The sequence below is a fragment of the Bufo bufo genome, chromosome 1 (genome assembly GCF_905171765.1).
Source record: "Bufo bufo chromosome 1, aBufBuf1.1, whole genome shotgun sequence".
Classification (NCBI taxonomy): Eukaryota; Metazoa; Chordata; class Amphibia; order Anura; family Bufonidae; genus Bufo; species Bufo bufo.
Window position 1 is genome coordinate 254,455,137 of NC_053389.1, and position 24,156 is coordinate 254,479,292.

At 47.0% G+C, this 24,156-nt stretch overlaps 1 protein-coding gene across 1 annotated transcript in view; it reads left to right on the forward strand.

Moving 5' to 3' along the window:
- The first annotated feature begins 10,130 nt into the window (after window positions 1–10,130).
- KDM7A (lysine demethylase 7A) overlaps window positions 10,131–24,156 on the forward strand; it is a 91,298-nt gene continuing 77,272 nt past the window's right edge. Inside the window, exon 1 of the mRNA XM_040438877.1 lies at window positions 10,131–10,250. Coding sequence (XP_040294811.1) covers window positions 10,150–10,250 — 101 coding nt within the window. The 5' untranslated portion in view covers window positions 10,131–10,149. The remainder of the gene's footprint in view (window positions 10,251–24,156) is intronic.

Consider the following 24,156-nt stretch of genomic DNA (forward strand, 5'->3'; position numbering starts at 1 on the left):
GCACTGGGCTGTTATTTGGTCAGTGTACACATAGTTGACAACTATCTTGAATTTGGTGGGACTATCCCTGATTCTCAGAGACAGGCCCGGAAGATTCGTAATGCCCTGGGCCGATAATGGACGGGGGTAACATAGACCTGCTCATACATGTGTGTTCCTGGGTGGGGTTGGGGTGTTCCCAGGAGAGGGGCTTAATTTGGTGTATGGTGGTGGCAACAGAGCTGTTAGTACTGTTAGGGAACTGTATATTTAGTGAACTGTATGGAAGTGTTAGATGGATAGCAAATGGCACTGTCATTTGGTACGGTACTAAGCAGTGTTTGGTACAACAGCATGCCATGTTGGTGGGAGGGTGCCAAGGCCATGTTGGTGGGAGGGTGCCAAGGCCATGTTGGTGGGAGGGTGCCAAGGCCATGTTGGTGGGAGGGTGCCAAGGAAGTGGTAGCTGTGGGCAGCCAGAATGTAATCTGTTTACTCAATGTCAATGTAGAGGATTTGGAGCTCTGTATTAGAAAAAATACACAGCTATCAAGATATACTAAAAAAAAAAAAAAAAAAATCAGCACAGAATATGGTGATACAATATGGAGAATCACTTCAAAGTAATCACTCTCTTATCGGTGAAGGGCTGACATCTCGCACCACCGCCAGCCAGCAGTTCTGCACACAGCTCCATCCGCTGTGCAGTGGACGGACCTGGTTACTGCAGCCCTACTCTCACTGAAGGAAATGGGATCATGGCTGAAGTAACCAGCTCTGTCCACTGCACAATGGAAGGAGCTGTGTGGTTCTGGTGACAGAGCTACTTCTCAGCGGTTAATCGGCGGGGGCGTTGGATCCCCGACGATGGTAAAGTGAAGATAGGCCATCACTTGTAAAGGGTTGGACAGCCCCTTTAAATTGGATAGTGACATGTGAGCACCATAGAGCTTTATTTACAGACGCCCCCTTTAGCTGATCCAGTGATTGGAAAAGGGAAAGCATCAGTTAGCTGACATGTACGGTATTAATTAATAGCACCACTAATGCGAACAGTAATGCCTTCTTGGAATGAAGCAACATGTGCCGACCTTAGCATTTTCTAGACCAATGTAATTAGGGGTTCCAGTAAAGATTTCTTAGATTAATAGTTTCATGATTACACACAAGGTAGAAAATGAATGAGCAATTAGTAGAAAAGTGCTAGGAATTCTGGGTAAGCCGTGCCATTAAAAAGAATTGAGTGAAACTGATAGGACGGAGGAAGCCGATTCGGCTGGGATGCTGTGAACCTCTGCTAAGATAAACAAATGCCATATTGTGTGTAGGAAGCAAATAAAAAAATGGACTTTGATGTTTAGTTGCTGGGCAGATACTGAGAGTTTTCCTCCTCGTCACTCTAATAACAGATGAATGGTCTTCAATGAAAGCGTTCAGATCTGAAGCAAATATAGACAGCGAAGCAAAACCAAGCAACCTACTGCGCATTTAGAAAGCCAAACAGTATATGACAGCAGATAGAGAGCAGCAGGGGCGCAACGAGAACGGTTGCAGAGGGTGCGTACGCGACCAGGCCCGGCAGGATGGGGGGTCCGCAGCCCCGCAAGTACTTTTAACAGCCAGTCGGGCTCAAGGCCTCTCTGTGCAATTTATTTTTATGTCTACACTGCGGCTGGCTGCGCTACCTGCGCTGTGCGCACATTAAATAGCCCATGCCCACCTACCTACCCATACCCTCTCCAGTGCTGCGCCACCAGCTGTGACAGCGCAAGACCCGGCGCTGAGGTCACAGGTCTCACAGGATCACGCGGCACTGCAGAGGGTATGACGGGATTGTACTGACAGACGGCCGGAGTGGAGCAGAGTAGGTAAGTATTTTTTATTTATTTATGTATGCACACACACCGGCTTCATACGTAGGGGCACCTGGCAGTGGCGGCAGTGTGGCACTGTGGCATGCCGTACTTGAATTCAGAAAGGGGAGCCCGCGCCGGACATATGAGGGCAGGACGACTGGCAGCATATCCTTCATCATCATGAAATATACACAGAGAGGGACAAAAAAATGAAATTTACACAGGGAGGGGCAACATAATGAAATATATACAGAGAGGGGCAAAATCATGAAATATATACAGAGAGGGGCAAAAAACACATAGTGTACAGCAGTGACATCATTACACACCATTAACAGAGTATATTGTACAGCAGTGACATCATTGAGCATAGTGTACAGCGGTGACATCATTACACACCATTAACAGAGTATATTGTACAGCAGTGACATCATTGAGCATAGTGTACAGCGGTGACATCATTACACACCATTAACAGAGTATATTGTACAGCAGTGACATCATTGAGCATAGTGTACAGCAGTGACATCATTAACAGAGTATATTGTACAGCAGTGACATCATTGAGCATAGTGTACAGCAGTAACATCATTACACACCATTAACAGAGTATATTGTACAGCAGTGACATCATTGAGTATAGTGTACAGCGGTGACATCATTACACACCATTAACAGAGTATATTGTACAACAGTGACATCATTGAGCATAGTGTACAGCAGTGACATCATTGCACACCATTAACAGAGTGTCATGAGTTGGGGGTCCCAGGAGAGACCTCCGCGTCGTCAAGCAATAAACAAACGGAAATCAGGTACAGACACACAAGAGTTTATTGCACAAACAAAAACCAGGGAAGGCAGCACAGACAAAACATGAGCTCTATGTACCGTCAGCACAGTGGGAGAAAACCCCCACTGCGCCACTGTCTAGTAATACTCCAGAGGGGCGGGACTAAGCAACTCCTGGTATTCACTAGGGCCCCAGATGGTAGGGTTAGGCTTTGCAGCAGGAAGTTGCCAGGGTCCACTCTGGAGCGTGAACTAGACAGTGACAGCAGGAACAAATGGACAACAGGTACCAGAAGGTACCAACGGCACATAGGCATACATAACATAGACAGGCAAATACAAACAGGGCAACTAATAACACAAGCAGGAGTACATAGCAAGGAAACAGGAGTGACAATGAGCAGAGAAGAACTTGCTCCACCAGTAGTAAACTGCATGGCCTCACCCATGGCACTCTGCTGCAAAGAAAGGTGCAGCAAGGGCTTGCTGAACAGAGACATGAATACACACAAGGTAACTAAAACATAACTGGCAGAACAGATAACAGAAACACAGGAAAGAGGACATCAATGAATAAGTAGGAAACCCACAGAGCACGCACAGACAGACAGACAGACAGGGATCCCATGGGTCAGCAGCATGGGAGAGTGAGTACAAACAAGGAGCAGGACAAAACAACACACACCAGGAAAGCTGACACAGAACTGAGGAAACCTCAGCCTTAGGCCTCATGCACACGACAGTATTTTTTCACGGTCCGCAAAACGGGGTTCCGTTGGTCCGTGATACGTGACCGTTTTTTCGTCCGTGGGTCTTCCTTGATTTTTGGAGGATCCACGGACATGAAAAAAAAAGTCGTTTTGGTGTCCGTCTGGCCGTGCGGAGCCAAACGGATCCGTCCTGACTTACAATGCAAGTCAATGTGGACAAATCCGTTTGACGTTGACACAATATGGTGCAATTGCAAACGGATCTGTCCCCCATTGACTTTCAATGTAAAGTCAGGAGTTAATATACCATAGGATCGGAGTTTTCTCCAATCCGATGGTATATTTTAACTTGAAGCGTCCCCGTCACCATGGGAACACCTCTATGTTAGAATATACCATCGGATTTGAGTTAGATTGTGAAACTCAGATCCGACAGTATATTCTAACACAGAGGCGTTCCCATGGTGATGGGGACACTTCAAGTTAGAATATACTGAGAACTGTGTACATGACTGCCCCCTGCTGCCTGGCAGCACCCGATCTCTTACAGGGGACTGTGATCCGCACAATTAACCCCTCAGGTGCCGCACCTGAAGGGGTTAATTGTGCGTATCATAGCTCCCTGTAAGAGATCAGGGGCTGCCAGGCAGCAGGGGGCACACCCTCCTCCCTCCCCAGTTTGAATATCATTGGTGGCCAGTGTGCGGCCCCCCCCCCCGGCCGCCCCTCCCTCCCTCTATTGTATTATCATTGGTGGCCAGTGTGCGGCCCCCCCGGCCCCCCCTTCCTCCCTCTTTCTATTGTATTATCATTGGTGGCCAGTGTGCGGCCTCCCCTCTCCCCCCCCCTTCCCCGATCATTGGTGGCAGCGGAGAGTTCTGATCGGAGTCCCAGTTTAATCGCTGGGGCTCCGATCGGTAACCGTGGCAACCAGGACGCTACTGCAGTCCTGGTTGCCATGGTTTCTTAGCAATAATAGAAGCATCATACTTACCTGCTGCGCTGTCTGTGACCGGCCGGAAGCTCCTCCTACTGGTAAGTGACAGGTCTGTGCGGCGCATTGCTTAATGATCTGTCACTTACCAGTAGGAGGAGCTCCCGGCCGGTCACAGACAGCGCAGCAGGTAAGTATGATGCTTCTAATATTGCTAAGTAAGGGGAGGCCGCACACTGTGCCACCAATGAAAATAATACAATAGAGGGAGGGGGGGGGCAGGGGGGGCCGCACACTGTGCCACCAATGAAAATAATACAATAGAGGGAGGGAGGGGAATCACAAACACACAGGAACGGAACTGCAGCGAGAGCATAGACAGAAGGTCACAGCCAGAGGTAACGACTGTGACACAGAGTATATTGTACAGCAGTGACATCACTGAGTATAGTGTACAGCAGTGACATCATTACACACCATTAACAGAGTATATTGTACAGCAGTGACATCATTGAGTATAGTGTACAGCAGTGACATCATTACACACCATTAACAGAGTATATTGTACAGCAGTGACATCATTGAGCATAGTGTACAGCAGTGACATCATTACACACCATTAACAGAGTATATTGTACAGCAGTGACATCATTGAGTATAGTGTACAGCAGTGACATCATTACACACCATTAACAGAGTATATTGTACAGCAGTGACATCATTGAGTATAGTGTACAGCAGTGACATCATTACACACCATTAACAGAGTATATTGTACAGCAGTGACATCATTGAGTATAGTGTACAGCAGTGACATCATTACACACCATTAACAGAGTATATTTTACAGCAGTGACATCATTGAGCATAGTGTACAGCAGTGACATCATTACACACCATTAACAGAGTATAATGTACAGCAGTGACATACTTCAGTATATTGTACAGCAGTGACATCATAACCCACCTTTAGTACACTGTACATATGTGACACTGTTACCAGTCGTCTTTTATGAAAGACAGTATATAACACCCCTACCTTTTAGATATGTTATATTGTATTGCAGTGATGTCATTACCTACCTTCAATAGGTGACATTGAACAGGAGTGACTTCACTGTTCTCCAAATATCTCTGCCAATTATTACTCACCAAATACAGGGAGTTAGGCTATTTCTTTTTTGGACACACCTATTGGGTGTTGGCACATTTCCTGCTGTGGGTGGCGATGATTATTATTGACAATTGTATTTTTTTTTGCTATGTTCAGCTATTACGGGTAATGCACATAGAGTACTGAGATCTGTACACCGGGAGAATAAGACAGCCAGAATGAATCCTCCGGGAAGAGCGACAGGAAGTAACTGCGATGAGAATGGTACATTCAGGAACTTGTCTGGATGACTTAATTCACAGTCTGTTCCCTTCTGACACATTGTGTAACAGAACACAGTGGGTTTGTGTAGGAGGCAGAGGCTGGAGAACAGGCCTGATGACTGCAGAAAGATCGCTGACGGTTGTGCTGTGGAGGACGGGGATTCCTGAATCACAAAATTGTTCCTTTTTTTTTAATTTTATTTATAAAAGTCTTGCGTGGGTGGTAAAGTGACTCAGTGATTTTTATTCAATTCCTCCAAGGGGACAGCGTGCAGCATCTATAGACAGCACGACTCTCAGAGGACTCAAAGGTTCAGGTTAATACAGGGCATAAAAGCAAACTGTAAGTGTTCAATTTCCCTGCAGCGCCTCAAAAGGAGAAATTAAGCATTACACAGTTCACACTGAAATCAAGATCCTGACCGAGTAACATACAAATGTGCATAGTCCTCCATGCATCATAGTAGCTGATTTCCACATAATCCACATATGATCCACAATCGGTACTCATCCAGTACTCATTTAGAGTTACATAACATGTTCTTGTCCAGTCACATCCAAAGTCAAATTCAGATGCATCATACTTACCAACCTTTGAGTTGGTAAAATCAGGGCATATAAGCTCCACCCCCAGCAATGTCCCAGACCCGCCCAGAAACAACCATTTATGGGCGGGGGACAGCGCAAATTTGCCGGGACTGTCTCTGAAAATCAGGGACAGTCCTGGCAAATTCGGGACAGTTGGCAGCCATGAATGCATTGTGGGAACTCAGGCCTCATGCACATGATTGTATGTATTTTGAGGCCCGCAAAAAACGGATCCGCAAAAAATACGGATGACGTCCGTGTACATTCCGTCTTTTGCGTAACGGAGCAACTGGCCCTTGATAGAACAGTGCTATCCTTGTCCTTTGCGGAACGGAAATACAGACAAACGGAAACAGAATGCACACAGAGTTGCTTCCGTTTTTTTTTTTGCGGACACATTGAAATGAATGGTTCTGTATACGGTCCGCAAAAAAACGGAAAACGCAAAAGAATATACATTCGTGTGCATGAGCCCTTAAACAAAGGATTTGCAAAGTAACACCACACAGTTTTCATGGGGGCAGTGCTGTTTACCACTTTTATGGAGGAACTCCTGTTGAAAATGTTATGGGCGCAATCTCTGGTTGGTACTGTTGATAGACTTTGTCTCTGGCCAGTGAAGTTGCATGTGTCCCTTTTAGCTGACACTGTTAAGGGAGCACTCTTTAGTTCAAACTGTCTATAGACATGATCTCTAGCTGACACTGTTAAGGGAGCACTCTTTGGTGCTGGATCTAAGGAAGGAAGCATAATTACCTGCCTCCTGCCAATGGATTCCACTGGTTTCGGTCCCTGCCTGTCAACATCCTGTTTCATGCAGGTCACGAGTCTGCTGCAGCCAATGACTGGCCGAAGAGGTGATGTTTCCTCAGTGACGTGACACATTGGAGACACGACACTGCTGCAGCCAGTCACTGGCTTCAGCGTCCACATGACCAGAGTCAAAAAGGAAGTCGACAGGCAGGGACTAGAGTGAGGCAGTTGGGATAGGGGACTGAAGGAGCCAAAACCCAGCAGTCGGGAGCAGGTAGGTATGCTGCCTTCCACAGGTATGGCCACATGGGGAGGGGGGGGGGGGGGGGGGGTTAGTCTGGCAGAAAGGCCCTCCCGAATATGAACAACCCCTTACATAAGGAATTTTCTGGCTGACCCTTCCATGAGGGCACTCTCTGGATAGTTCATTTTTCTAGGGCTGAAACTGTTATGGGGACATTTCTCTGCGTTGTTATTTGGGAGCACTTAATGGTGGAGCTCTGATGGTTGTTATGAGGGCATGGACAGTATTTGAGTGTGAAGCTTACCTGTAAAAAGTTGGTGTATGTCCTAAAGGTGGGGTCCACTCAGGGGCGGACTGGGAACTTAAATATTGACAGAAGGTGGGGCAACACAAGTAGATGGGGCCAATCAAAGTTGTCAGGGTCGGCAATACCATAGTGCAGCACAGAATACCATGGCTGGATGGACTTTCTGTAATAATGACCCCTATAGTGCCCCCAGTAATATGTACCTAGCCAGCAGCAGAGAGGAGGGTTCGCTTAGACCTGAGGGGCATCGGCCCACTGGGAAAATTCCCTGTAGGGTCTGCAGCCATTAAGGGCTAAAACGATTACTCGAATTAATCGATTAACTCGACACAGAAAAATCCTCGATGCAAATTTTTTGCATCGATGATTCGTTTGTGCCAAGTGACCACAGAGTGTGAGTGAAGAGCTTGCTATTACTCACGCTCCGTGGTCACCCGCCTGCCCGCACATGGCTGCACTGGATCCTGACGTACACACATCATCAGGACGTAGTGCATGTAAGCACACACTATGACCTGACGCTGTGTGACTTCAGGTCCCAGTGCAGCCAGTGAAGAAGAGGATAGAAGATCTCTGGAGTGTCGGCAGCACCCTTACAGGAAAGGTAAGTATTTTAGTTCACCAGCGCTGCGGCTGGGCACTCATGGCTAGGAGGGGGAGCTGGTGGCATTGGGGGAGGAGCTGGTGGGGAGCAAATGATGACACTGGGGGGGAGCTGATGGCACTGGAGGGGGAACTGATGGCACAAAGGAAGGGGGAACTGATGGCACAAGGCAGGGGGAGCTGATGGCACTGGAGACTGATGGCACAAAGGAAGGGGGAACTGATGGCACAAAGGAAGGGGGAACTGATGGCACAAGGCAGGGGGAGCTGATGGCACTGGAGACTGATGGCACGGGGGCTGATGAATTTTTATAGAAAACATTCTTTTAATTCGTTTTTTTCTTTTTAGAGTATTCAATCAATAGTTGGATTAATCGGTAGAATACCTGATTTCTAAAATAATCGATAGCTGCAGCCCTACAGCCAGTCCACTACTAGGCCATTCATTGGCACTGGTTAGAGAAGGGGCTCTCCTGAGGCCCATCCTTGTCAAAATCAATCACGACTCAAAAACATCACCTCACGATCGGTCATCTTAACTGAAAAACTGACAGTGGATGGAGAAGAAGCAGATGTCTCAGACTGGTGTTGTAGATTATTATCCTCTGGCTATTCTTAGAATTCCAAAGGAAATAAGGAAGGTGTACAGTACCTTCGTGCTCTGCAGATTCTTGTTTCTAGGGGATACAAAGTGATTGCTTCTTCAAGTCTACGAGCGAGACGTACAGACAGGCTGCATTCAGAAATCCCTGGCACAATGCAGACGGAGCAGCGCCCGCTGCATGCGCCTTCATAAACTATTATTTCTCCTTGAGGGAGTGCAATTATCCTAATTTTTGCACCTGAAATGTCTCCCCTCAAGATTTTGTTAGGCTGTCATTGTCACTCTCAAGGAGGGCTGTGTCGCTGGCACTGCTATTTAGCTATCGCAGTGGAAGGGTAGCTTCACCGTTCACACCGCAAAATCCGCATCTGAAAAATCCAATGGGTGGGGATTTATCAGAACTAGTACAAAGCGAAAACTGGCTTAGTTGTCCATTGGAACCAATCAGATTCCACCTTTAATTTTTCAGAGCACTTTTGGAAAACAAAATATGGAATCTAATTGTTTACTATGGGCAACCAACGCACACGTTTTGATAAATTTCCCAGATTTCTGTAGCTGTTTTGCAGTTTCTGGACCCCCCATGGGGCTAATCCAAGTGCAGACATAGCCATAGTATCCATGCGGTCACGTGAAGCGTGATGCAGATTCCCTTTGAGAACAATGGGACGTTAGTCAGTGCACAAATTCCACTGTGTTAATGAGCCCCTAGGGGGGCACTGTGGCTGTCACGGTTATGAGGGCACTTAGGCTTTATTGGTATGGGCACTTTCCTGTTAAGAGGGCACTGTGACTGGCACTATTATTGTTCCAGTGTGCCTCTCAATGTGTAAATTTCGGCCCTGTGCCCGTCGGACACTATGGGTTACTATGGCCCTGTAGATGATATTGGGGCAGGTGCTGTTTTGGGGACATTGGCCAGGAATTACAGGGATAAGGACAGTCAAATGAAAGGTCATTTTGCAAAAGCAGGCAAATATCTACAGATGCAAGCATTGTGCACACAAATGATTGTAATAGTTCCTATATGATGTGTTCCAAGGCCTCATTACCACAATTTTCCCCTCAGCAATAAGATTAGGTCACTTCTCTCCATTTTCATTCATGATTACTGCTACTTATCCCTTTAAATGAAGATGTCATTCGCTTCGGCTATTTCCGGAACATTTCGGCTCCTTTCGTCAATCCGAGACGAGTCCTTCTCGGTCATTGCTTTGAGGCTGGCGAGTGGCCACGCCCCAAGACCTAGGCCTCGTCCAATCAGAATGCAGGAACTAGGGCAGAGTGCGTGTGTGTGCCGCGAGGGGAGGGGGAGCGGGGGCAGCTGACACATGCGCAGTTCACCTCTTCCCCCGCTCCGTGCTGTGTGTGTAATGTCTGGGCTGAAGAGTGGATTTTAAAGATGGCCGGAGCGGCTCCCGTCTACTGTGTCTGCCGGCAGCCGTACGATGTGAGCCGGTTTATGATCGAGTGCGACATATGCAAGGACTGGTTCCATAGCAGGTGAGGGGGTGCTGTTGGAGCTGTAGGGGTTCTGGGGGGATCCGACTCTGCTGGGAGCTTAGGGGACGGCTGGGACATGGAGGATAATAACAATAAGGTGGTCTCTGAGCTAGTGAGAAGTCAGGGCCCAGACTGGCAGCGGGTACACTAAGACATCCTGACTTACTGTGGGCTCTAAACTTCCTGGGAGGAGTCTGTGCCCAAGATATGGGGGTACCTCGACCCTTGTGACCAACTAGAGCCCCCTAAAATCATGACACCCCCCAAAAAAGTAACTACATTCTAATGTCTGTGGCTTCTTAGGTAGCGATAGTAAAAGTCAGCCCCCTAAAAGTAGTGTTATGTTTGTTTATAGCTGCCCCCCAAAACTGTTGTCTTGACATTGTGCCCCCTAAAAGTACCATTTTGTCTGCGACCATAGTTGTGCCCCCCGAAAGCAGCTCCCCAGTGCATTGTAGTTGTCCCCCAAAAGTAGCGATCTGTTTTGGCTTATAGGTACCCTGATATGTAGTCGTGCCTAGGTTATTGTGGTGACCTGCCAAGTGACCCCAAAAGTCACTCTCTAAAGGATGGCCATGCCCAAGTAACCGTGACAACTTCTCAAGCTTATTGGTGCCCCTTTTACAGAGTGGTCACGCTTGGGTTATAACTGCCCCCCCCCCCCCCAAAAAAAAACTAGTGACTTCTTGTTGTTGCCCCCTTTCAAAATGTAGATTTAACTATGTTACAAAGTCATGATGCATCTAGGAACTAAGTGATCCTTAGGGTCATTTGTCTGACCCCCCCCCCCCCTGAATATATTTGCTAGGGAGTAGTGTTCACCCAAGGGGGTTATAGGTGCACCCCAAACATGGTGACATCAGAAGGGTATAGTTCAGTAGTATAACCTAGGCAATGTGGATATATCCTAGAGAGGGTTCTAAGGGCCCCCATTACGGTGTGACAACCATGCAGTGTGCCTGTCAGCCGTGGGTAGAAGTTGTGAGTGTCGGTAGTCAGTGTGGGTTGCACTGCTGTAACATGTGCGATGTGACCTTTCCATTGCTTGCTATGATGACAACAATGAGTGCGGCAAGGTGACAACTGTATTATCGCCTCCTACAGTCAGACTTCACTTTACTCCACACCCATGGCTGTAGACAATGGATTGTCATAACCCACATTCCAAGTGCACTTACTTCCCCGGTGTCTTTTGTTTGCCTGTTATGTGATAACTTTGGCGGAGTGGACGGGTCACTTAGAAATGACAGATGGGAACTTTGTGGACAGCGATCATTAGGGACAGGACATCAGACGCATGGTCTGGAATAACGTCCCACGTGGGCTTGAGCAGACAGAGCGGAGATCTGACATTGTGGGGATTTTATATGTGTGATGCTGGTTTATGGCCCTTTAAACAAAGGAAGTAGTTGGGGGATCAGCTCCCAGCCCCGCTGTCCCTGGTGTCCCTATCCACTTTACCGTACAGGTTTTCCCTTGGTTATGGCAGCAGCCAGTTGTGTTTCTTTTTATTGTGTCGGTTGTTTTGCTCTGCTCTGGTTTCAGCTTTGTTTTCAGGCATCAGGCCGGGGGTATTTGCTCAGACGCCGGGGGAGGAGGGAGGTTGTGATTGTAAGGGGAGCTCCTGATTGACAGCATGGCTGTGAGGACATTTAAATCCTCCCATTTAAACAAAACAGGGTGCACTCTGCTGCCCCCGGTGTCCGCAAACATCAATTACAGGCCAGTGTGACAATACTCTTGTCCTGGCCTCTTTCATGATGTTTGGCTGCCGTCCTATTGTGTGTTTGTGTTATTGTTTTGAGCGTAGGAAGAATGTGCTGTGTCGTAATCAAGGGACGGGATTTGTGCTAGTTATGTTCTCAGTGTTGTGTAAGAGAGCGCAGTGTCTGCTGCAGGAGCTTTGCCTGGTCTTGTTTGGCTGTTATCTTTTAAGTTGTGACTTTTGGTGGGAACATAAGTTTACACTGGCAGTTGCTTTAGTGCGAAAGCTCTTTGGTAGCTGGTTCAGAAGATTTGCAAGTGGCATGCGAGAGTTTTGTAAATTACAGAAGTTTTGGCAGGAGACGGTATGGGAGCCATTGCTGGTCCCTGGGGGGTGGAGGAGTTCCCGATGCGAGGGCTGGCGCTGGTCCCCGGGGAAGGTCCTGGTGCGAGGGCTGGCGCTGGTCCCCGGGGAAGGTCCGGGTGCGAGGGCTGGCGCTGGTCCCCGGGGAAGGTCCGGGTGCGAGGGCTGGCGCTGGTCCCCGGGGAAGGTCCGGGTGGGAGGGCTGGCGCTGGTCCCCGGGGAAGGTCCGGGTGCGAGGGCTGGCGCTGGTCCCCGGGGAAGGTCCGGGTGCGAGGGCTGGCGCTGGTCCCCGGGGAAGGTCCGGGTGCGAGGGCTGGCGCTGGTCCCCGGGGAAGGTCCGGGTGCGAGGGCTGGCGCTGGTCCCCGGGGAAGGTCCGGGTGCGAGGGCTGGCGCTGGTCCCCGGGGAAGGTCCGGGTGCGAGGGCTGGCGCTGGTCCCCGGGGAAGGTCCGGGTGCGAGGGCTGGCGCTGGTCCCCGGGGAAGGTCCGGGTGCGAGGGCTGGCGCTGCTCCCCGGGGAAGGTGCGGGTGCGAGGGCTGGCGCTGCTTTCAGCACATACTCATTACCTTGCACCCATACATCATTTCATTTCTTAGTCTTGACCCAGGACATTGACTCCTCCAGTTCTGTAACTCTCATTTGCCAGTTCTCTAGTTTTTTGTTTTTGGGGATAATGTAATTTATTAGCGTATGCCTGTGCCCGGCAGCAAAATTGAAGAGCGTATGCTCTGGTGCTTTGACAGCAGAACCGCTCTGGTGTGACGGGAAGTTTCTCATTCTTTCAGATGAGATGTTGATTCTGCTCTCGCTCATTGGCAGAGGCTCCGGCAGTGCTTCTGATTTAAGACTAAAAAGTGGATTTTGATGATAACGCTTTATGGTGCATGGTGGCGGTGCCAGGGATACTGATGATGGATGCCTGTGCCGCATCGGATTTTATAAGGCCTATAATATTTCCACAGTTATAAATTTTCAGAATGTGTTTTGTTCTTCCTATTTTATTTCATGAAAATTTTAAATAATGTAAAGCTAATAGGGAACATTGGATGTATTATATTTGGTGATGCATGATGGTGAGAAGCAAGCCCATTTGGAAAAAAAAAAAATAAGTTATGCCATCTGTACCACCCCTTCTCAAAATGAGGACCAACTGACTGCTGCAAGTCCCAGGAGCCCAGCCATGACCATTCTCCCCCTTGTCACTGCCCTGTGCCTGGCTATAGTTGGCTGCAGCAGGAGCCTCCCCCTCTGCCCTGTCTGTAGTAGGACACAGTCACACCCCTATGTCATTTACCTGTGTATTCTTTGTGGGATTTCTACAAATCCTGTGCAGAGACAGCCATTGTCGGCAAGATATCCCATTTTTACTTGTATCATTCTTTTTGTATAGGTTTAGAGTTTCCTTAATTGGGTCCGTAGAATGTGTCCGCACCCGTTCTGCAATTATCCGGAACGGGTGCGGACCCATTTATTCTCTATGGGGCAGGAATGGATGCGGACAGCACACAGTGTGCTGTCCGCATCCGCATTTCTGGAGCGCGGCCGCGAACTTCCGGTCCGCGGCTCCGGGAAAAAAATAGAACATGTCCTATTCTTGTTCTTGGGGTTGACCAGTGTGTTTGTCAGATGACTAGATGCCACTTACTAATATAGCCTTTGGTGAAATTCATCACCATTTTCTAGATTTCATAAGCTATGCCCCCTTGTATACAAAGTCTTTTCTGCTGTCCATACAGAGGTCCTGTCCATAAGATGTCCACTGATTGGAGGGTCATGTGACCAGGCAAATCCCCTCCATGTGATGTCTCCTCCATTTAAATACACTGCACTTGCACTGTTGGAAGTTTAGTGCAGGGGCAGTGTGCTTGAATGGAGAAGACATCACATGGAGGGTCATGTGACCAGGCAAATCCCCTCCATCAGTGGACATCTTATGGACAGGACCTAATGATTTTGAAATATAGAAAATGGTGCAGAATTTTAACAAAGACTATATTAGTAAGTGACATATAGTCATCTTACAAACACATTGGTCAACAGTAACCAGAAAGTGACTAACCCCTTTAAAATTTAGCTGCTGAGTGTTTGTAATGACCGTTATGCCTGTGGTCTTCAACCGGTGACAGCCCATCTCTTGGAGGGCTACAGCTCCCAGTATTTCTGCATACAAACGTACTAGTGACTACCCATGGTGTGTATGGCAGCTATCCTGGTTGTCACCCAGCTTTCCCAGGCATTGCTACGACTAAGAAATGCAGAATAGAATTTGAAAGGACTTGACAGAAAAGCGGCAGGAGGACTTATATTTACTGTGATTTTCTTATTTTGTGCATTAGACCTTGCCCTACCCCTTACAATACAGTTGTTCATCCGTACGATACACCCAGTGTGCTGTCTGTGGAGCTGACTAGTAGCCCTGGGTATCCATGATGGTACTGTAATCGGCCTTTTGTGTGTTGAAGAGATAAAGGGCTTCTTTTGATGTTGCAGAAGGAGATAATCCGCCATCAGTTCATCCATAGAATTACACTAGCCTTCTGTTGTCTGTCAACAAAAAAATAAAAATCCCTGAATTTGGTGCAGATCGCCCGTTGGCAAGAATAGAATTTAGGCGTTTAAAATGTTGCAATTAAGGTGGAAGTCGCCTTAAAGGGGAATCTGCCTTCAGATTTATTCTGCCGTATCTGAGGCCAGCACGCTCTCTGATTCCACTCCTGGGTCGCTTTCTCGTTATACGCGTCAAAATGAGTTCAAAAGATGTATTCCCCTCACGATTCCCCGCTGCCGCCATTCAGACTCTTACTAGGTCTCCACTTCCTGGTCGTGGCTGAACACACAGGAAGTGCCCAGGTAGGCCTGATTAGCCAATGACTGTCCCTAGTAGTGACCCGCCTCAGCCAGTGATTGGCTGAACAGGCAGCTCCTGCTATTTCCTGTGTACTGATCCTGAGTTACATCCTGTATTATACTCCAGAGCTGCACTCACTATTCTGCTAGTGGAGTCATTGTGTACATACATTACTTATCCTGTACTGATCCTGAGTTACATCCTGTATTATACTCCAGATCTGCACCCACAAATCTGGAAGCTTCAGAGCAGAAATCACCCAGCATTCTCTGCTGATTTAGTGTAGAGCTTGCAGTGGTGTTTTTACATTCTGGAAAGTGTCATCTTTACATCAGGCTCTGAACAGTAATCCTGTAGGAATCTACCCCCCCCCCCCCCACCCCCCTGCATTTTCTAAGGTCCATATATACACTGCTCAAAAAAATAAAGGGAACACAAAAATAACACATCCTAGATCTGAGTTAATTAAATATTCTTCTGAAATACTTTGTTCTTTACATAGTTAAATGTGCTGACAACAAAATCACACAAAAATTTAAAAATGGAAATCAAATTTTTCAACCCATGGAGGTCTGGATTTCGAGTCACACTCAAAATTAAAGTGGAAAAACACACTACAGGCTGATCCAACTTTGATGCAATGTCCTTAAAACAAGTCAAAATGAGGCTCAGTAGTGTGTGTGGCCTCCACGTGCCTGTATGTCCTCCCTACAACGCCTGTGCATGCTCCTGATGAGGTGGCGGACGGTCTCCTGAGGGATCTCCTCCCAGACCTGGACTAAAGCCTCTGCCAACTCCTGGACAGTCTGTGGTGCAACGTGACGTTGGTGGATAGAGCAAGACATGATGTCCCAGATGTGCTCAATTGGATTCAGGTCTGGGGAACGGGCGGGCCAGTCCATAGCATCAATGCCTTTGTCTTGCAGGAACTGCTGACACTCCAGCCACATGATGTCTAGCTTTGTCTTGCATTAGGAGGAACCCAGGGCCAACCGCACCAGCATATGGTCTCATAAGGGGTCTGAGGATCTCATCTCGGTACCTAATGGCAGTCAGGCTACCTCTGGCGAGCACATGGAGGGCTGTGCGGCCCTCCAAAGAAATGCCACCCCACACCATTACTGACCCAATGCCAAACCGGTCATGCTGGAGGATGTTGCAGGCAGCAGAACGTTCTCCACGGCGTCTCCAGACTCTGTCACGTCTGTCACATGTGCTCAGTGTGAACCTGCTTTCATCTGTGAAGAGCACAGGGCGCCAGTGGCGAATTTGCCAATCTTGGTGTTCTCTGGCAAATGCCAAGCGTCCTCCTACGGCCTCCTCCACGTCTCCTGATGTACTGGCCTGTCTCCTGGTAGCGCCTCCATGCTCTGGACACCACGCTGACAGACACAGCAAACCTTCTTGCCACAGCTCGCATTGATGTGCCATCCTGGATAAGCTGCACTACCTGAGCCACTTGTGTCGGTTGTAGACTCCGTCTCATGCTACCACTAGAGTGAAAGCACCGCCAGCATTCAAAAGTGACCAAAACATCAGCCAGGAAGCATAGGAACTGAGAAGTGGTCTGTGGTCACCACCTGCAGAACCACTCCTTTATTGGGGGTGTCTTGCTAATTGCCTATAATTTCCACCTGTTGTCTATCCCATTTGCACAACAGCATGTGAAATTGATTGTCACTCAGTGTTGCTTCCTAAGTGGACAGTTTGATTTCACAGAAGTGTGATTGACTTGGAGTTACATTGTGTTGTTTAAGTGTTCCCTTTATTTTTTTGAGCAGTGTATATTTTTTAAGTTGAGTGTGTACTCTAGGAAATCCCCTGATGTATCAGCTATTGTGAGCCAAAACCAGTAGTGAAGCCTACTCAGAGATAAAGTAAATTAGACCGTTAAATGTATGTGTTGGTAAGCTCCAGTGATGTCACTGTGCATATACGGACCGGTATCTCTGGAGCTTCGCCAGGTCCATGCCAGCTTCTGCACTGGCAGAGGCACAGCGAGTGACAGTAGAGCACAGCTCCCACCGCATGTGCTATGTAGTCATCCAGAAGTTCAAGTGTCATGTTCTTCTTTGCCTCCCACACCAGCTCCTCAGAGTGGGACTGTCTATCCTGCAGCCATAGGAAGTGAAGGACCTGGGCTGTGCACTTTAACCCCCCTTCCCCCCCCCCCCCCCCTCTTGCAGGAACTGGAGGCTGATATATAGAAACATAGAATGTGTCGGCAGATAAGAACCATTTGGCCCATCCAGTCTGCCCAATATACTAAATACTATGGATAGCCCCTGGCCCTATCTTATATGAAGGATGGCCTTATGCCTATCCCATGCATGCTTAAACTCCTTCACTGTATTTGCAGCTACCACTTCTGCAGGAAGGCTATTCCATGCATCCACTACTCTCTCAGTAAAGTAATACTTCCTGATATTACTTTTAAACCTTTGCCCCTCTAATTTAAAACTATGTCCTCTTGTAGCAGTTTTTCTTCTTTTAAATATTCTCTCCTCTTTTACCTTGTTGATTCCCTTTATGTATTTAAAAGTTTCTATCATATCCCCTCTGTCTCGTCTTTCTTCCAAGCTATACATGTTAAGGTCCTTTAATCTTTCCTGGTAAGTTTTATCCTGCAATCCATGTACCAGTTTAGTAGCTCTTCTCTGAACTCTCTCCAAAGTATCAATATCCTTCTGGAGATATGGTCTCCAGTACTGAGCACAATACTCCAAATGAGGTCTCACTAGTGCTCTGTAGAGCGGCATGAGCACCTCCCTCTTTCTACTAGTAATGCCTCTCCCTATACACCCAAGCATTCTGCTAGCATTTCCTGCTGCTCTATGACATTGTCTGCCTGCCTTTAAGTCTTCTGAAATAATGACCCCTAAATCCCTTTCCTCAGATACTGAGGTTAGGACTGTATCACTGATTTTATATTCTGCTCTTGGGTTTTTACGTCCCAGGTGCATTATCTTGCACTTATCCACATTAAATTTTAGTTGCCATATTTTTGACCATTCCTCTAGTTTTCCTAAGTCCTTTTCCATTTGGTGTATCCCTCCAGGAACATCAACCCTGTTACAAATCTTTGTGTCATCAGCAAAAAGACACACCTTACCATCGAGGCCTTCTGCAATTTCGCTGATAAAGATATTAAACAATATGGGTCCCAGAACAGATCCCTGAGGTACCCCACTGGTAACAAGACCTTGGTCTGAATATACTCCATTGACTACAACCCTCTGTTGCCTGTCCCTCAGCCACTGCCTAATCCATTCAACAATATGGGAGTCCAAGCCCAAAGACTGCACTTTATTGATAAGCTTTCTATGTGGGACAGTATCAAAAGCCTTACTAAAGTCTAGATACGCGATGTCTACTGCACCTCCTCCATCTATTATTTTAGTCACCCAATCGAAAAAATCAATGATTAGTTTAAAAGGGTCTCCCTGAAGTAAACCCATGCTGTTTTTCATCTTTCAATCCATGGGATTTTAGATGGTCCACAATCCTCTCCTTAAGTATGGTTTCCATTAATTTCCCTACTATTGATGTCAGGCTTACTGGCCTATAGTTGCCCGATTCCTCCCTACTACCTTTCTTGTGAATGGGCACAACATTTACTAATTTCCAATCTTCTGGGACGACTCCTGTTGCCAGCGATTGGTTAAATAAATCTGTTAATGGTTTTGCTAGTTCAACGCTGAGTTCTTTTAATAGCTTTGGGTGTATCCCATCAGGCCCCTGTGACTTATTTGTATTAATTTTAGACAGCTGACTTAGAACCTCTTCCTCTGTAAAGACACATGCATCAAAAGATTCATTAGTCTTCTTTCCTAACTGAGGTCCTTCTCCTTCATTTTCCTTTGTAAAAACTGAACAGAAATATTCATTGAGGCAGTCAGCTAGTTCTTTATCTTCTTCTATATACATTCCTTCTTTTGTTTTTAATTTGGTAATTCCTTGTTTTAGTTTCCTTTTTTTATTTATGTATCTGAAGAATGCCTTCTGGCCTTTATTTCCTGACTGAGCTAATTTCTCTTCTGCCTGTGCTTTGGAAGCTCTTATAACTTGTTTGGCCTCTCTCTGCCTAATCTTATAAATTTGTGTGTCATCCTCGTGTTTTTTTTTTTTTTTTATAATTCCTAAATGCTATCTTTTTGTTTTTAATGATTTTGGCCACTTCTGCTGAGTACCACAGTGGTCTCTTCCTTTTTTTGCTTTTACTGACAAGCCTAATGCAATTTTCTGTTGCCTTCAATAGTGCCACTTTTAAGTAGTCCCATTTCTCCTGGACTCCAATGAAACTGTTCCAGTCTGATAGGGACTTGTATACCACTAATCTAATTTTAGAAAAGTCTGTTTTTCTAAAATCTAAAACTTTTGTTTTTGTGTGGTGTGACTCAGTCACTGTACTTATAGTAAACCACACTGACTGGTGATCACTAGATCCCAAGCTTTCCCCTACAGTAATATCAGATACCAAATTCCCATTTGTGAATACTAAATCTAAAATGGCCTCCTTCCGGGTTGGCTCCTCCACTACTTGCTGTAGAGATAATCCCAGTAGGGAATTTAGAATATCTGTACTCCTGGCAGAACTAGCTATTTTGGTTTTCCAGTTTACATCTGGAAGATTGAAGTCTCCCATAATGATAACTTCCCCCTTCAATGTCATTTTAGCTATTTCCTCAACTAGTAGATCATCTAATTCTTTGACTTGGCTAGGTGGTCTATATATCACACCTACACGAGTTACCTTATGATTATCAAGCTGCACTGTAACCCAAACTGACTCTAAATTGTTCTCACTAACTTGTATCAAATTAGATTTTAGGTTATCTTTCACATACAGGGCCACCCCTCCCCCTTCTTGCCTTCTCTGTCTTTCCTGTATAGAGAGAACCCTGGTATTGATATATCCCAGTCATTACTCCCCTTGAACCACGTCTCAGTAACAGCCACTACATCTATATTCTCAGATGCCATTATAGCCTCAAGTTCATTGATCTTATTCCCTAGACTGCGAGCATTTGTAGACAAGACTCTGAGCTTGTCATTTCTTAACCTTTGTGCTACTGGCCTCTTCTGGCATTGTTCCGGGGGGCAGTTGGACTGCTGGATTATCACTCTTTTGCCCCCCTTTCCTAGTTTAAATGCTTCTTGAAGGGCTAGTACTGGTATTGAAGGGCTAGTACTGTGACCTCTCCCAATCTCCTCACACTGCAGCTCTACAGTCTAGGAGGGGACACGTGGATAGTCCACATTTAGACAGATATGATTAGTATGAGGGAAATTGCCACTTATGAGCCATACTTCCAGTGTAAAGGCTGTATTGCACTGGTTGAATTTTTCAGCAGATAATCGCTAATAAGCGTTCGTTAGCGATTATCTGGCAGTGTATTACTGCAGCTGATGGACGAGCAATCCAAATCTTTTGACATGTAAAAAAAAAAGATCACTTGCATCATGGCAGATTGTGGTGTCTAATAGCAATCTGCTGCCGACAAACCACTATACAGCATGGGGACGAGCGATGGCATAGCCATTCCTGTTTTAATAGCTTCATGCATTCCCCATGTAATAACAATTCTGGAACATCTATTCTTATGGCTCTATGTTATGCCAGTCCTTTATTATTTCTACTAGAAGTTCTGAATAGATTGCCAGCAGTCTGCAGTAAGGGTACTGAAGGGGTAGTAATAAGTTTGGGGTGTGTACCTGCACAGTCTCTGAAAATGGCAGCACTGATTGGATAGATTGAGTCTGTGTAGGTACACCCCCCCCCCCCAACTGGTTACCTCCCTTCTGTGCCCTTACTGCAGACTGCTAGCAATTTATCCATAACTTCTAGTACAAATAATATAGGAATGGCACAACATAGAGCCATAAGAATAGATGCTCCAGAACTGTTATTACATGGGGAATGCATAAAGCTATTTAATGTCAGGAGAGGTGACAGGTCCTCTTTAAGGCCTAGTTCACATTTTACTGATTTGGTCAGTGATTTCAATCAGTGAGTCAAAACCAAGTCTGGAGGCTACACATAGATAATGTATAAGGCCTCATGCACAACACCGTGCTCTGTTTTTTGCGGTCCGCAAACCGCGGATCAGCAAAAAACGGAAGCCGGGCCATTGTGGTCGTGTGCATGAGGCCTAATGGAAAAATTTGCACCTTTTTCTGTGTTTTTGACCCACACCTGATTTTGGCTCACAATCCTTAAAGGGGTTCTGCAGTTTGTTTAAAACGGCCTCTGACCGGCGGGGGTCCGACACCCGGGACCCCCGCCGATCAGCTGTTTGAGAAGGCAGTGGCGCTCCAGGAGTGCCGCGGCCTTATCAATGTTTACTGCTGGCCGAGTGACGTCACGACTAGTATCAACTGGCCTGGGCGGGTTCAAGTGAATGGAGCTTAGCCGCGCCCAGGCCATTGATACTAGTCGTGCCGCTGCCTTCTCAAACAGCTAATCGGCGGGGGTCCCAGGTGTCGGACCCCCGCTGATCAGATGCTGATCTATCCAGAGGATAGATCATCAATTTAAACAAACTGCAGAACCCCTTTAATGGAAATCGCTGATAGTGTGAACTAGACCTTAGGGTCTCGGAGCGCTGTCCAGCGGTCACCACCAGATACGGAGAGCTTCAGAAGGCTCCGTGTAGGACGGTGTAGGTTTACCATAATGCTGGAAAGGGTTTTTGCTGGATGAGAAGAAACCCTTGATGTTCACCTGTACGTGAAGAGCAGGAGGGGCGATCCCACTGGTCGTGTAACGTTGGGATGCATTGGGTTGCTAATCAGCGAGTCTTATGTGCGGCGGTTGCTGTGTGTGTATCCGCATTGATTGTGTGTGTAAACGACACTCAGAACCAATTGCCGTGTAAATATTTAGCGCGCTCTCAAAACGACATCTCGCCGCAGTTGTGCTCTTACATAATGTCCCACCTGCTGCCTCGTATGTCATTTGCATTTTTTTTCGCTTTACAGAATTATGATGAGGTCTTCCCATTAGTGACTTTTTTTTCTATAATCGTCATTTGCTTAAGCAAGTGTCTAATTTCTGTTGATTGCCGTCAGGATTCAAGTGCAGAATCATTTCAACACGTTTCCATACACGGTGCAAGTAATAAGGAGCCTTAATGACTCCGAGCTCCTTCATCTGGCGTCTAGAATCCCATCTTAGAGCGGCATACAGTCGGGTAGACAGTTTCTGGCCGCACCAGAAGCCCACCAACGGGAAATCTGTAGACATTAATAGGAAACAACCCAAAAAGTTGGGCACCAGCAACATTCCTAGGTGCAGTGGCTACTTGGTCAATCTAGTACCAGACCATGGGGACTGTCAGGCTGCTACTAGTCCAGCAATGATCCTGTATGCAGTGTTGGTCTCCCACCTGTGGCTCTTCAGCGATATTGAACTACAATTTCCAGCATGGCCTTAGAACCACAGGTTGGAGACCAACAGCGTTGGTCTCCTACCTCTGTCCCTGTGCGCTGGGGAAATCTCACGCCGTTCAGTATTCGGCGCAGGCGCAGTGAGAAAGCCGGCAGCCGGCGAGCGCCCTTCACTCACTGCGCCTGCGCTGAATACTGAACAGGACGTCGCAGGCGCGAGCTTTACACTGCAGACAGGGCCGGCAGTAGGAGACCAACGCTGTCTGGCCATGTCAATCTAGTGTAGCAGGGCGTGGCCAGAGGTGGGAGAACGGAGCCTCTAGGAGCAGGGGCAATCCATATCGGGATCCTCCGCTAACCGGAAGCCGAACTTTAGACGCCGAACTTAAAACAGAAGTTCACTCAACACTACTAGAGGCTAATTAGCATATATTAAAAGTTAGATTTCTGGAGTAATGGGGGCATAGATAAAAGTAGGAATAGGCTAGTTAGGATCAGCTGACATTAGCACATCGCTAATGTCAGCTAGTTTAATAGGGTTAAATCTAGTGACAGAAACCCTTTAAGGCCCCTTTCACACGAGCGAGTTTTCCACGCGGGAGCAATGTGTGACGTGAACGCATAGCACCAGCACTGAATCCTGACCCATTTAAAATTTTATTTTTTACATAGATGTGACTGGGGCTTCAGTGAAAAACGCATCGCATCCGGAAGCAAGTGCGGATGCAATGCGTTTTTCAATGATGGTTGCTAGGAGATGTTGTTTGTAAACCTTCAGTTTTTCATCACGTGCGTGAAAAACGCATTAAAACGCATTGCACTCGTGCGGAAAAAACAACGCAATCGCAGACAAAACTGACTAAACTTGCTTACAAAATGGTGCGAGTTTCCCTGAACGCATCCGGACCTAATCCTTCACGCTCGTTGCCTCCAGAGTCACCACTTTGGTCTTTTTTTACCTGGCTTCAGTGGTAAAGTGCCCTTCTGCACATGTGACCACTGCAGCCAGTCACTGGTCCCATTGGTATATGACCCATCACTACTGCAGCCAGATACACACAAATCGGGGGGGAGGTAGAAGAATGGTGATGTTGGAATCGACGGAGGCCCAAAAGGATGGTTATTGGTTTTGCTACAGTTCCTGATTTTGGCCATGTTTGTCCTTGACTCGGACTAACCCTTTAAGATTTGCGCCTTCCACGGGAGTGAATTCCAGCCCTGAAGGGTTTCCTTTGGACCTTGGTTGCTGATGGAGGCTTGAGCAGGAGCTCTTCAGTCCTCATACCTCTATGACTTGTTACAGGCTCTTTGTGCAGGGAGTAGTCACATAGCCGTTGCTGGGCGTAGGTAGCAGGTGCACTGGAAATGATGCTCGAGAAATAGTTTCCTGCAGTCCTGACGAGGACTTGCTGTTTGGTTTCGGAGCCGTGAACAGATTAGACTGTTCCACTTCACAGTCCCTTGTGGAAGCTATTGTCTAGAAGTGAGCTTGGCGGGGACAGAACACGACGTTCTTGGCGGATCACTGACACAATTGGTTGAGGTTTTAGGTCTGACTCCGGCTGATTGCCAGCTTTTGGTCAAGGTATGTTGTATTGGCAG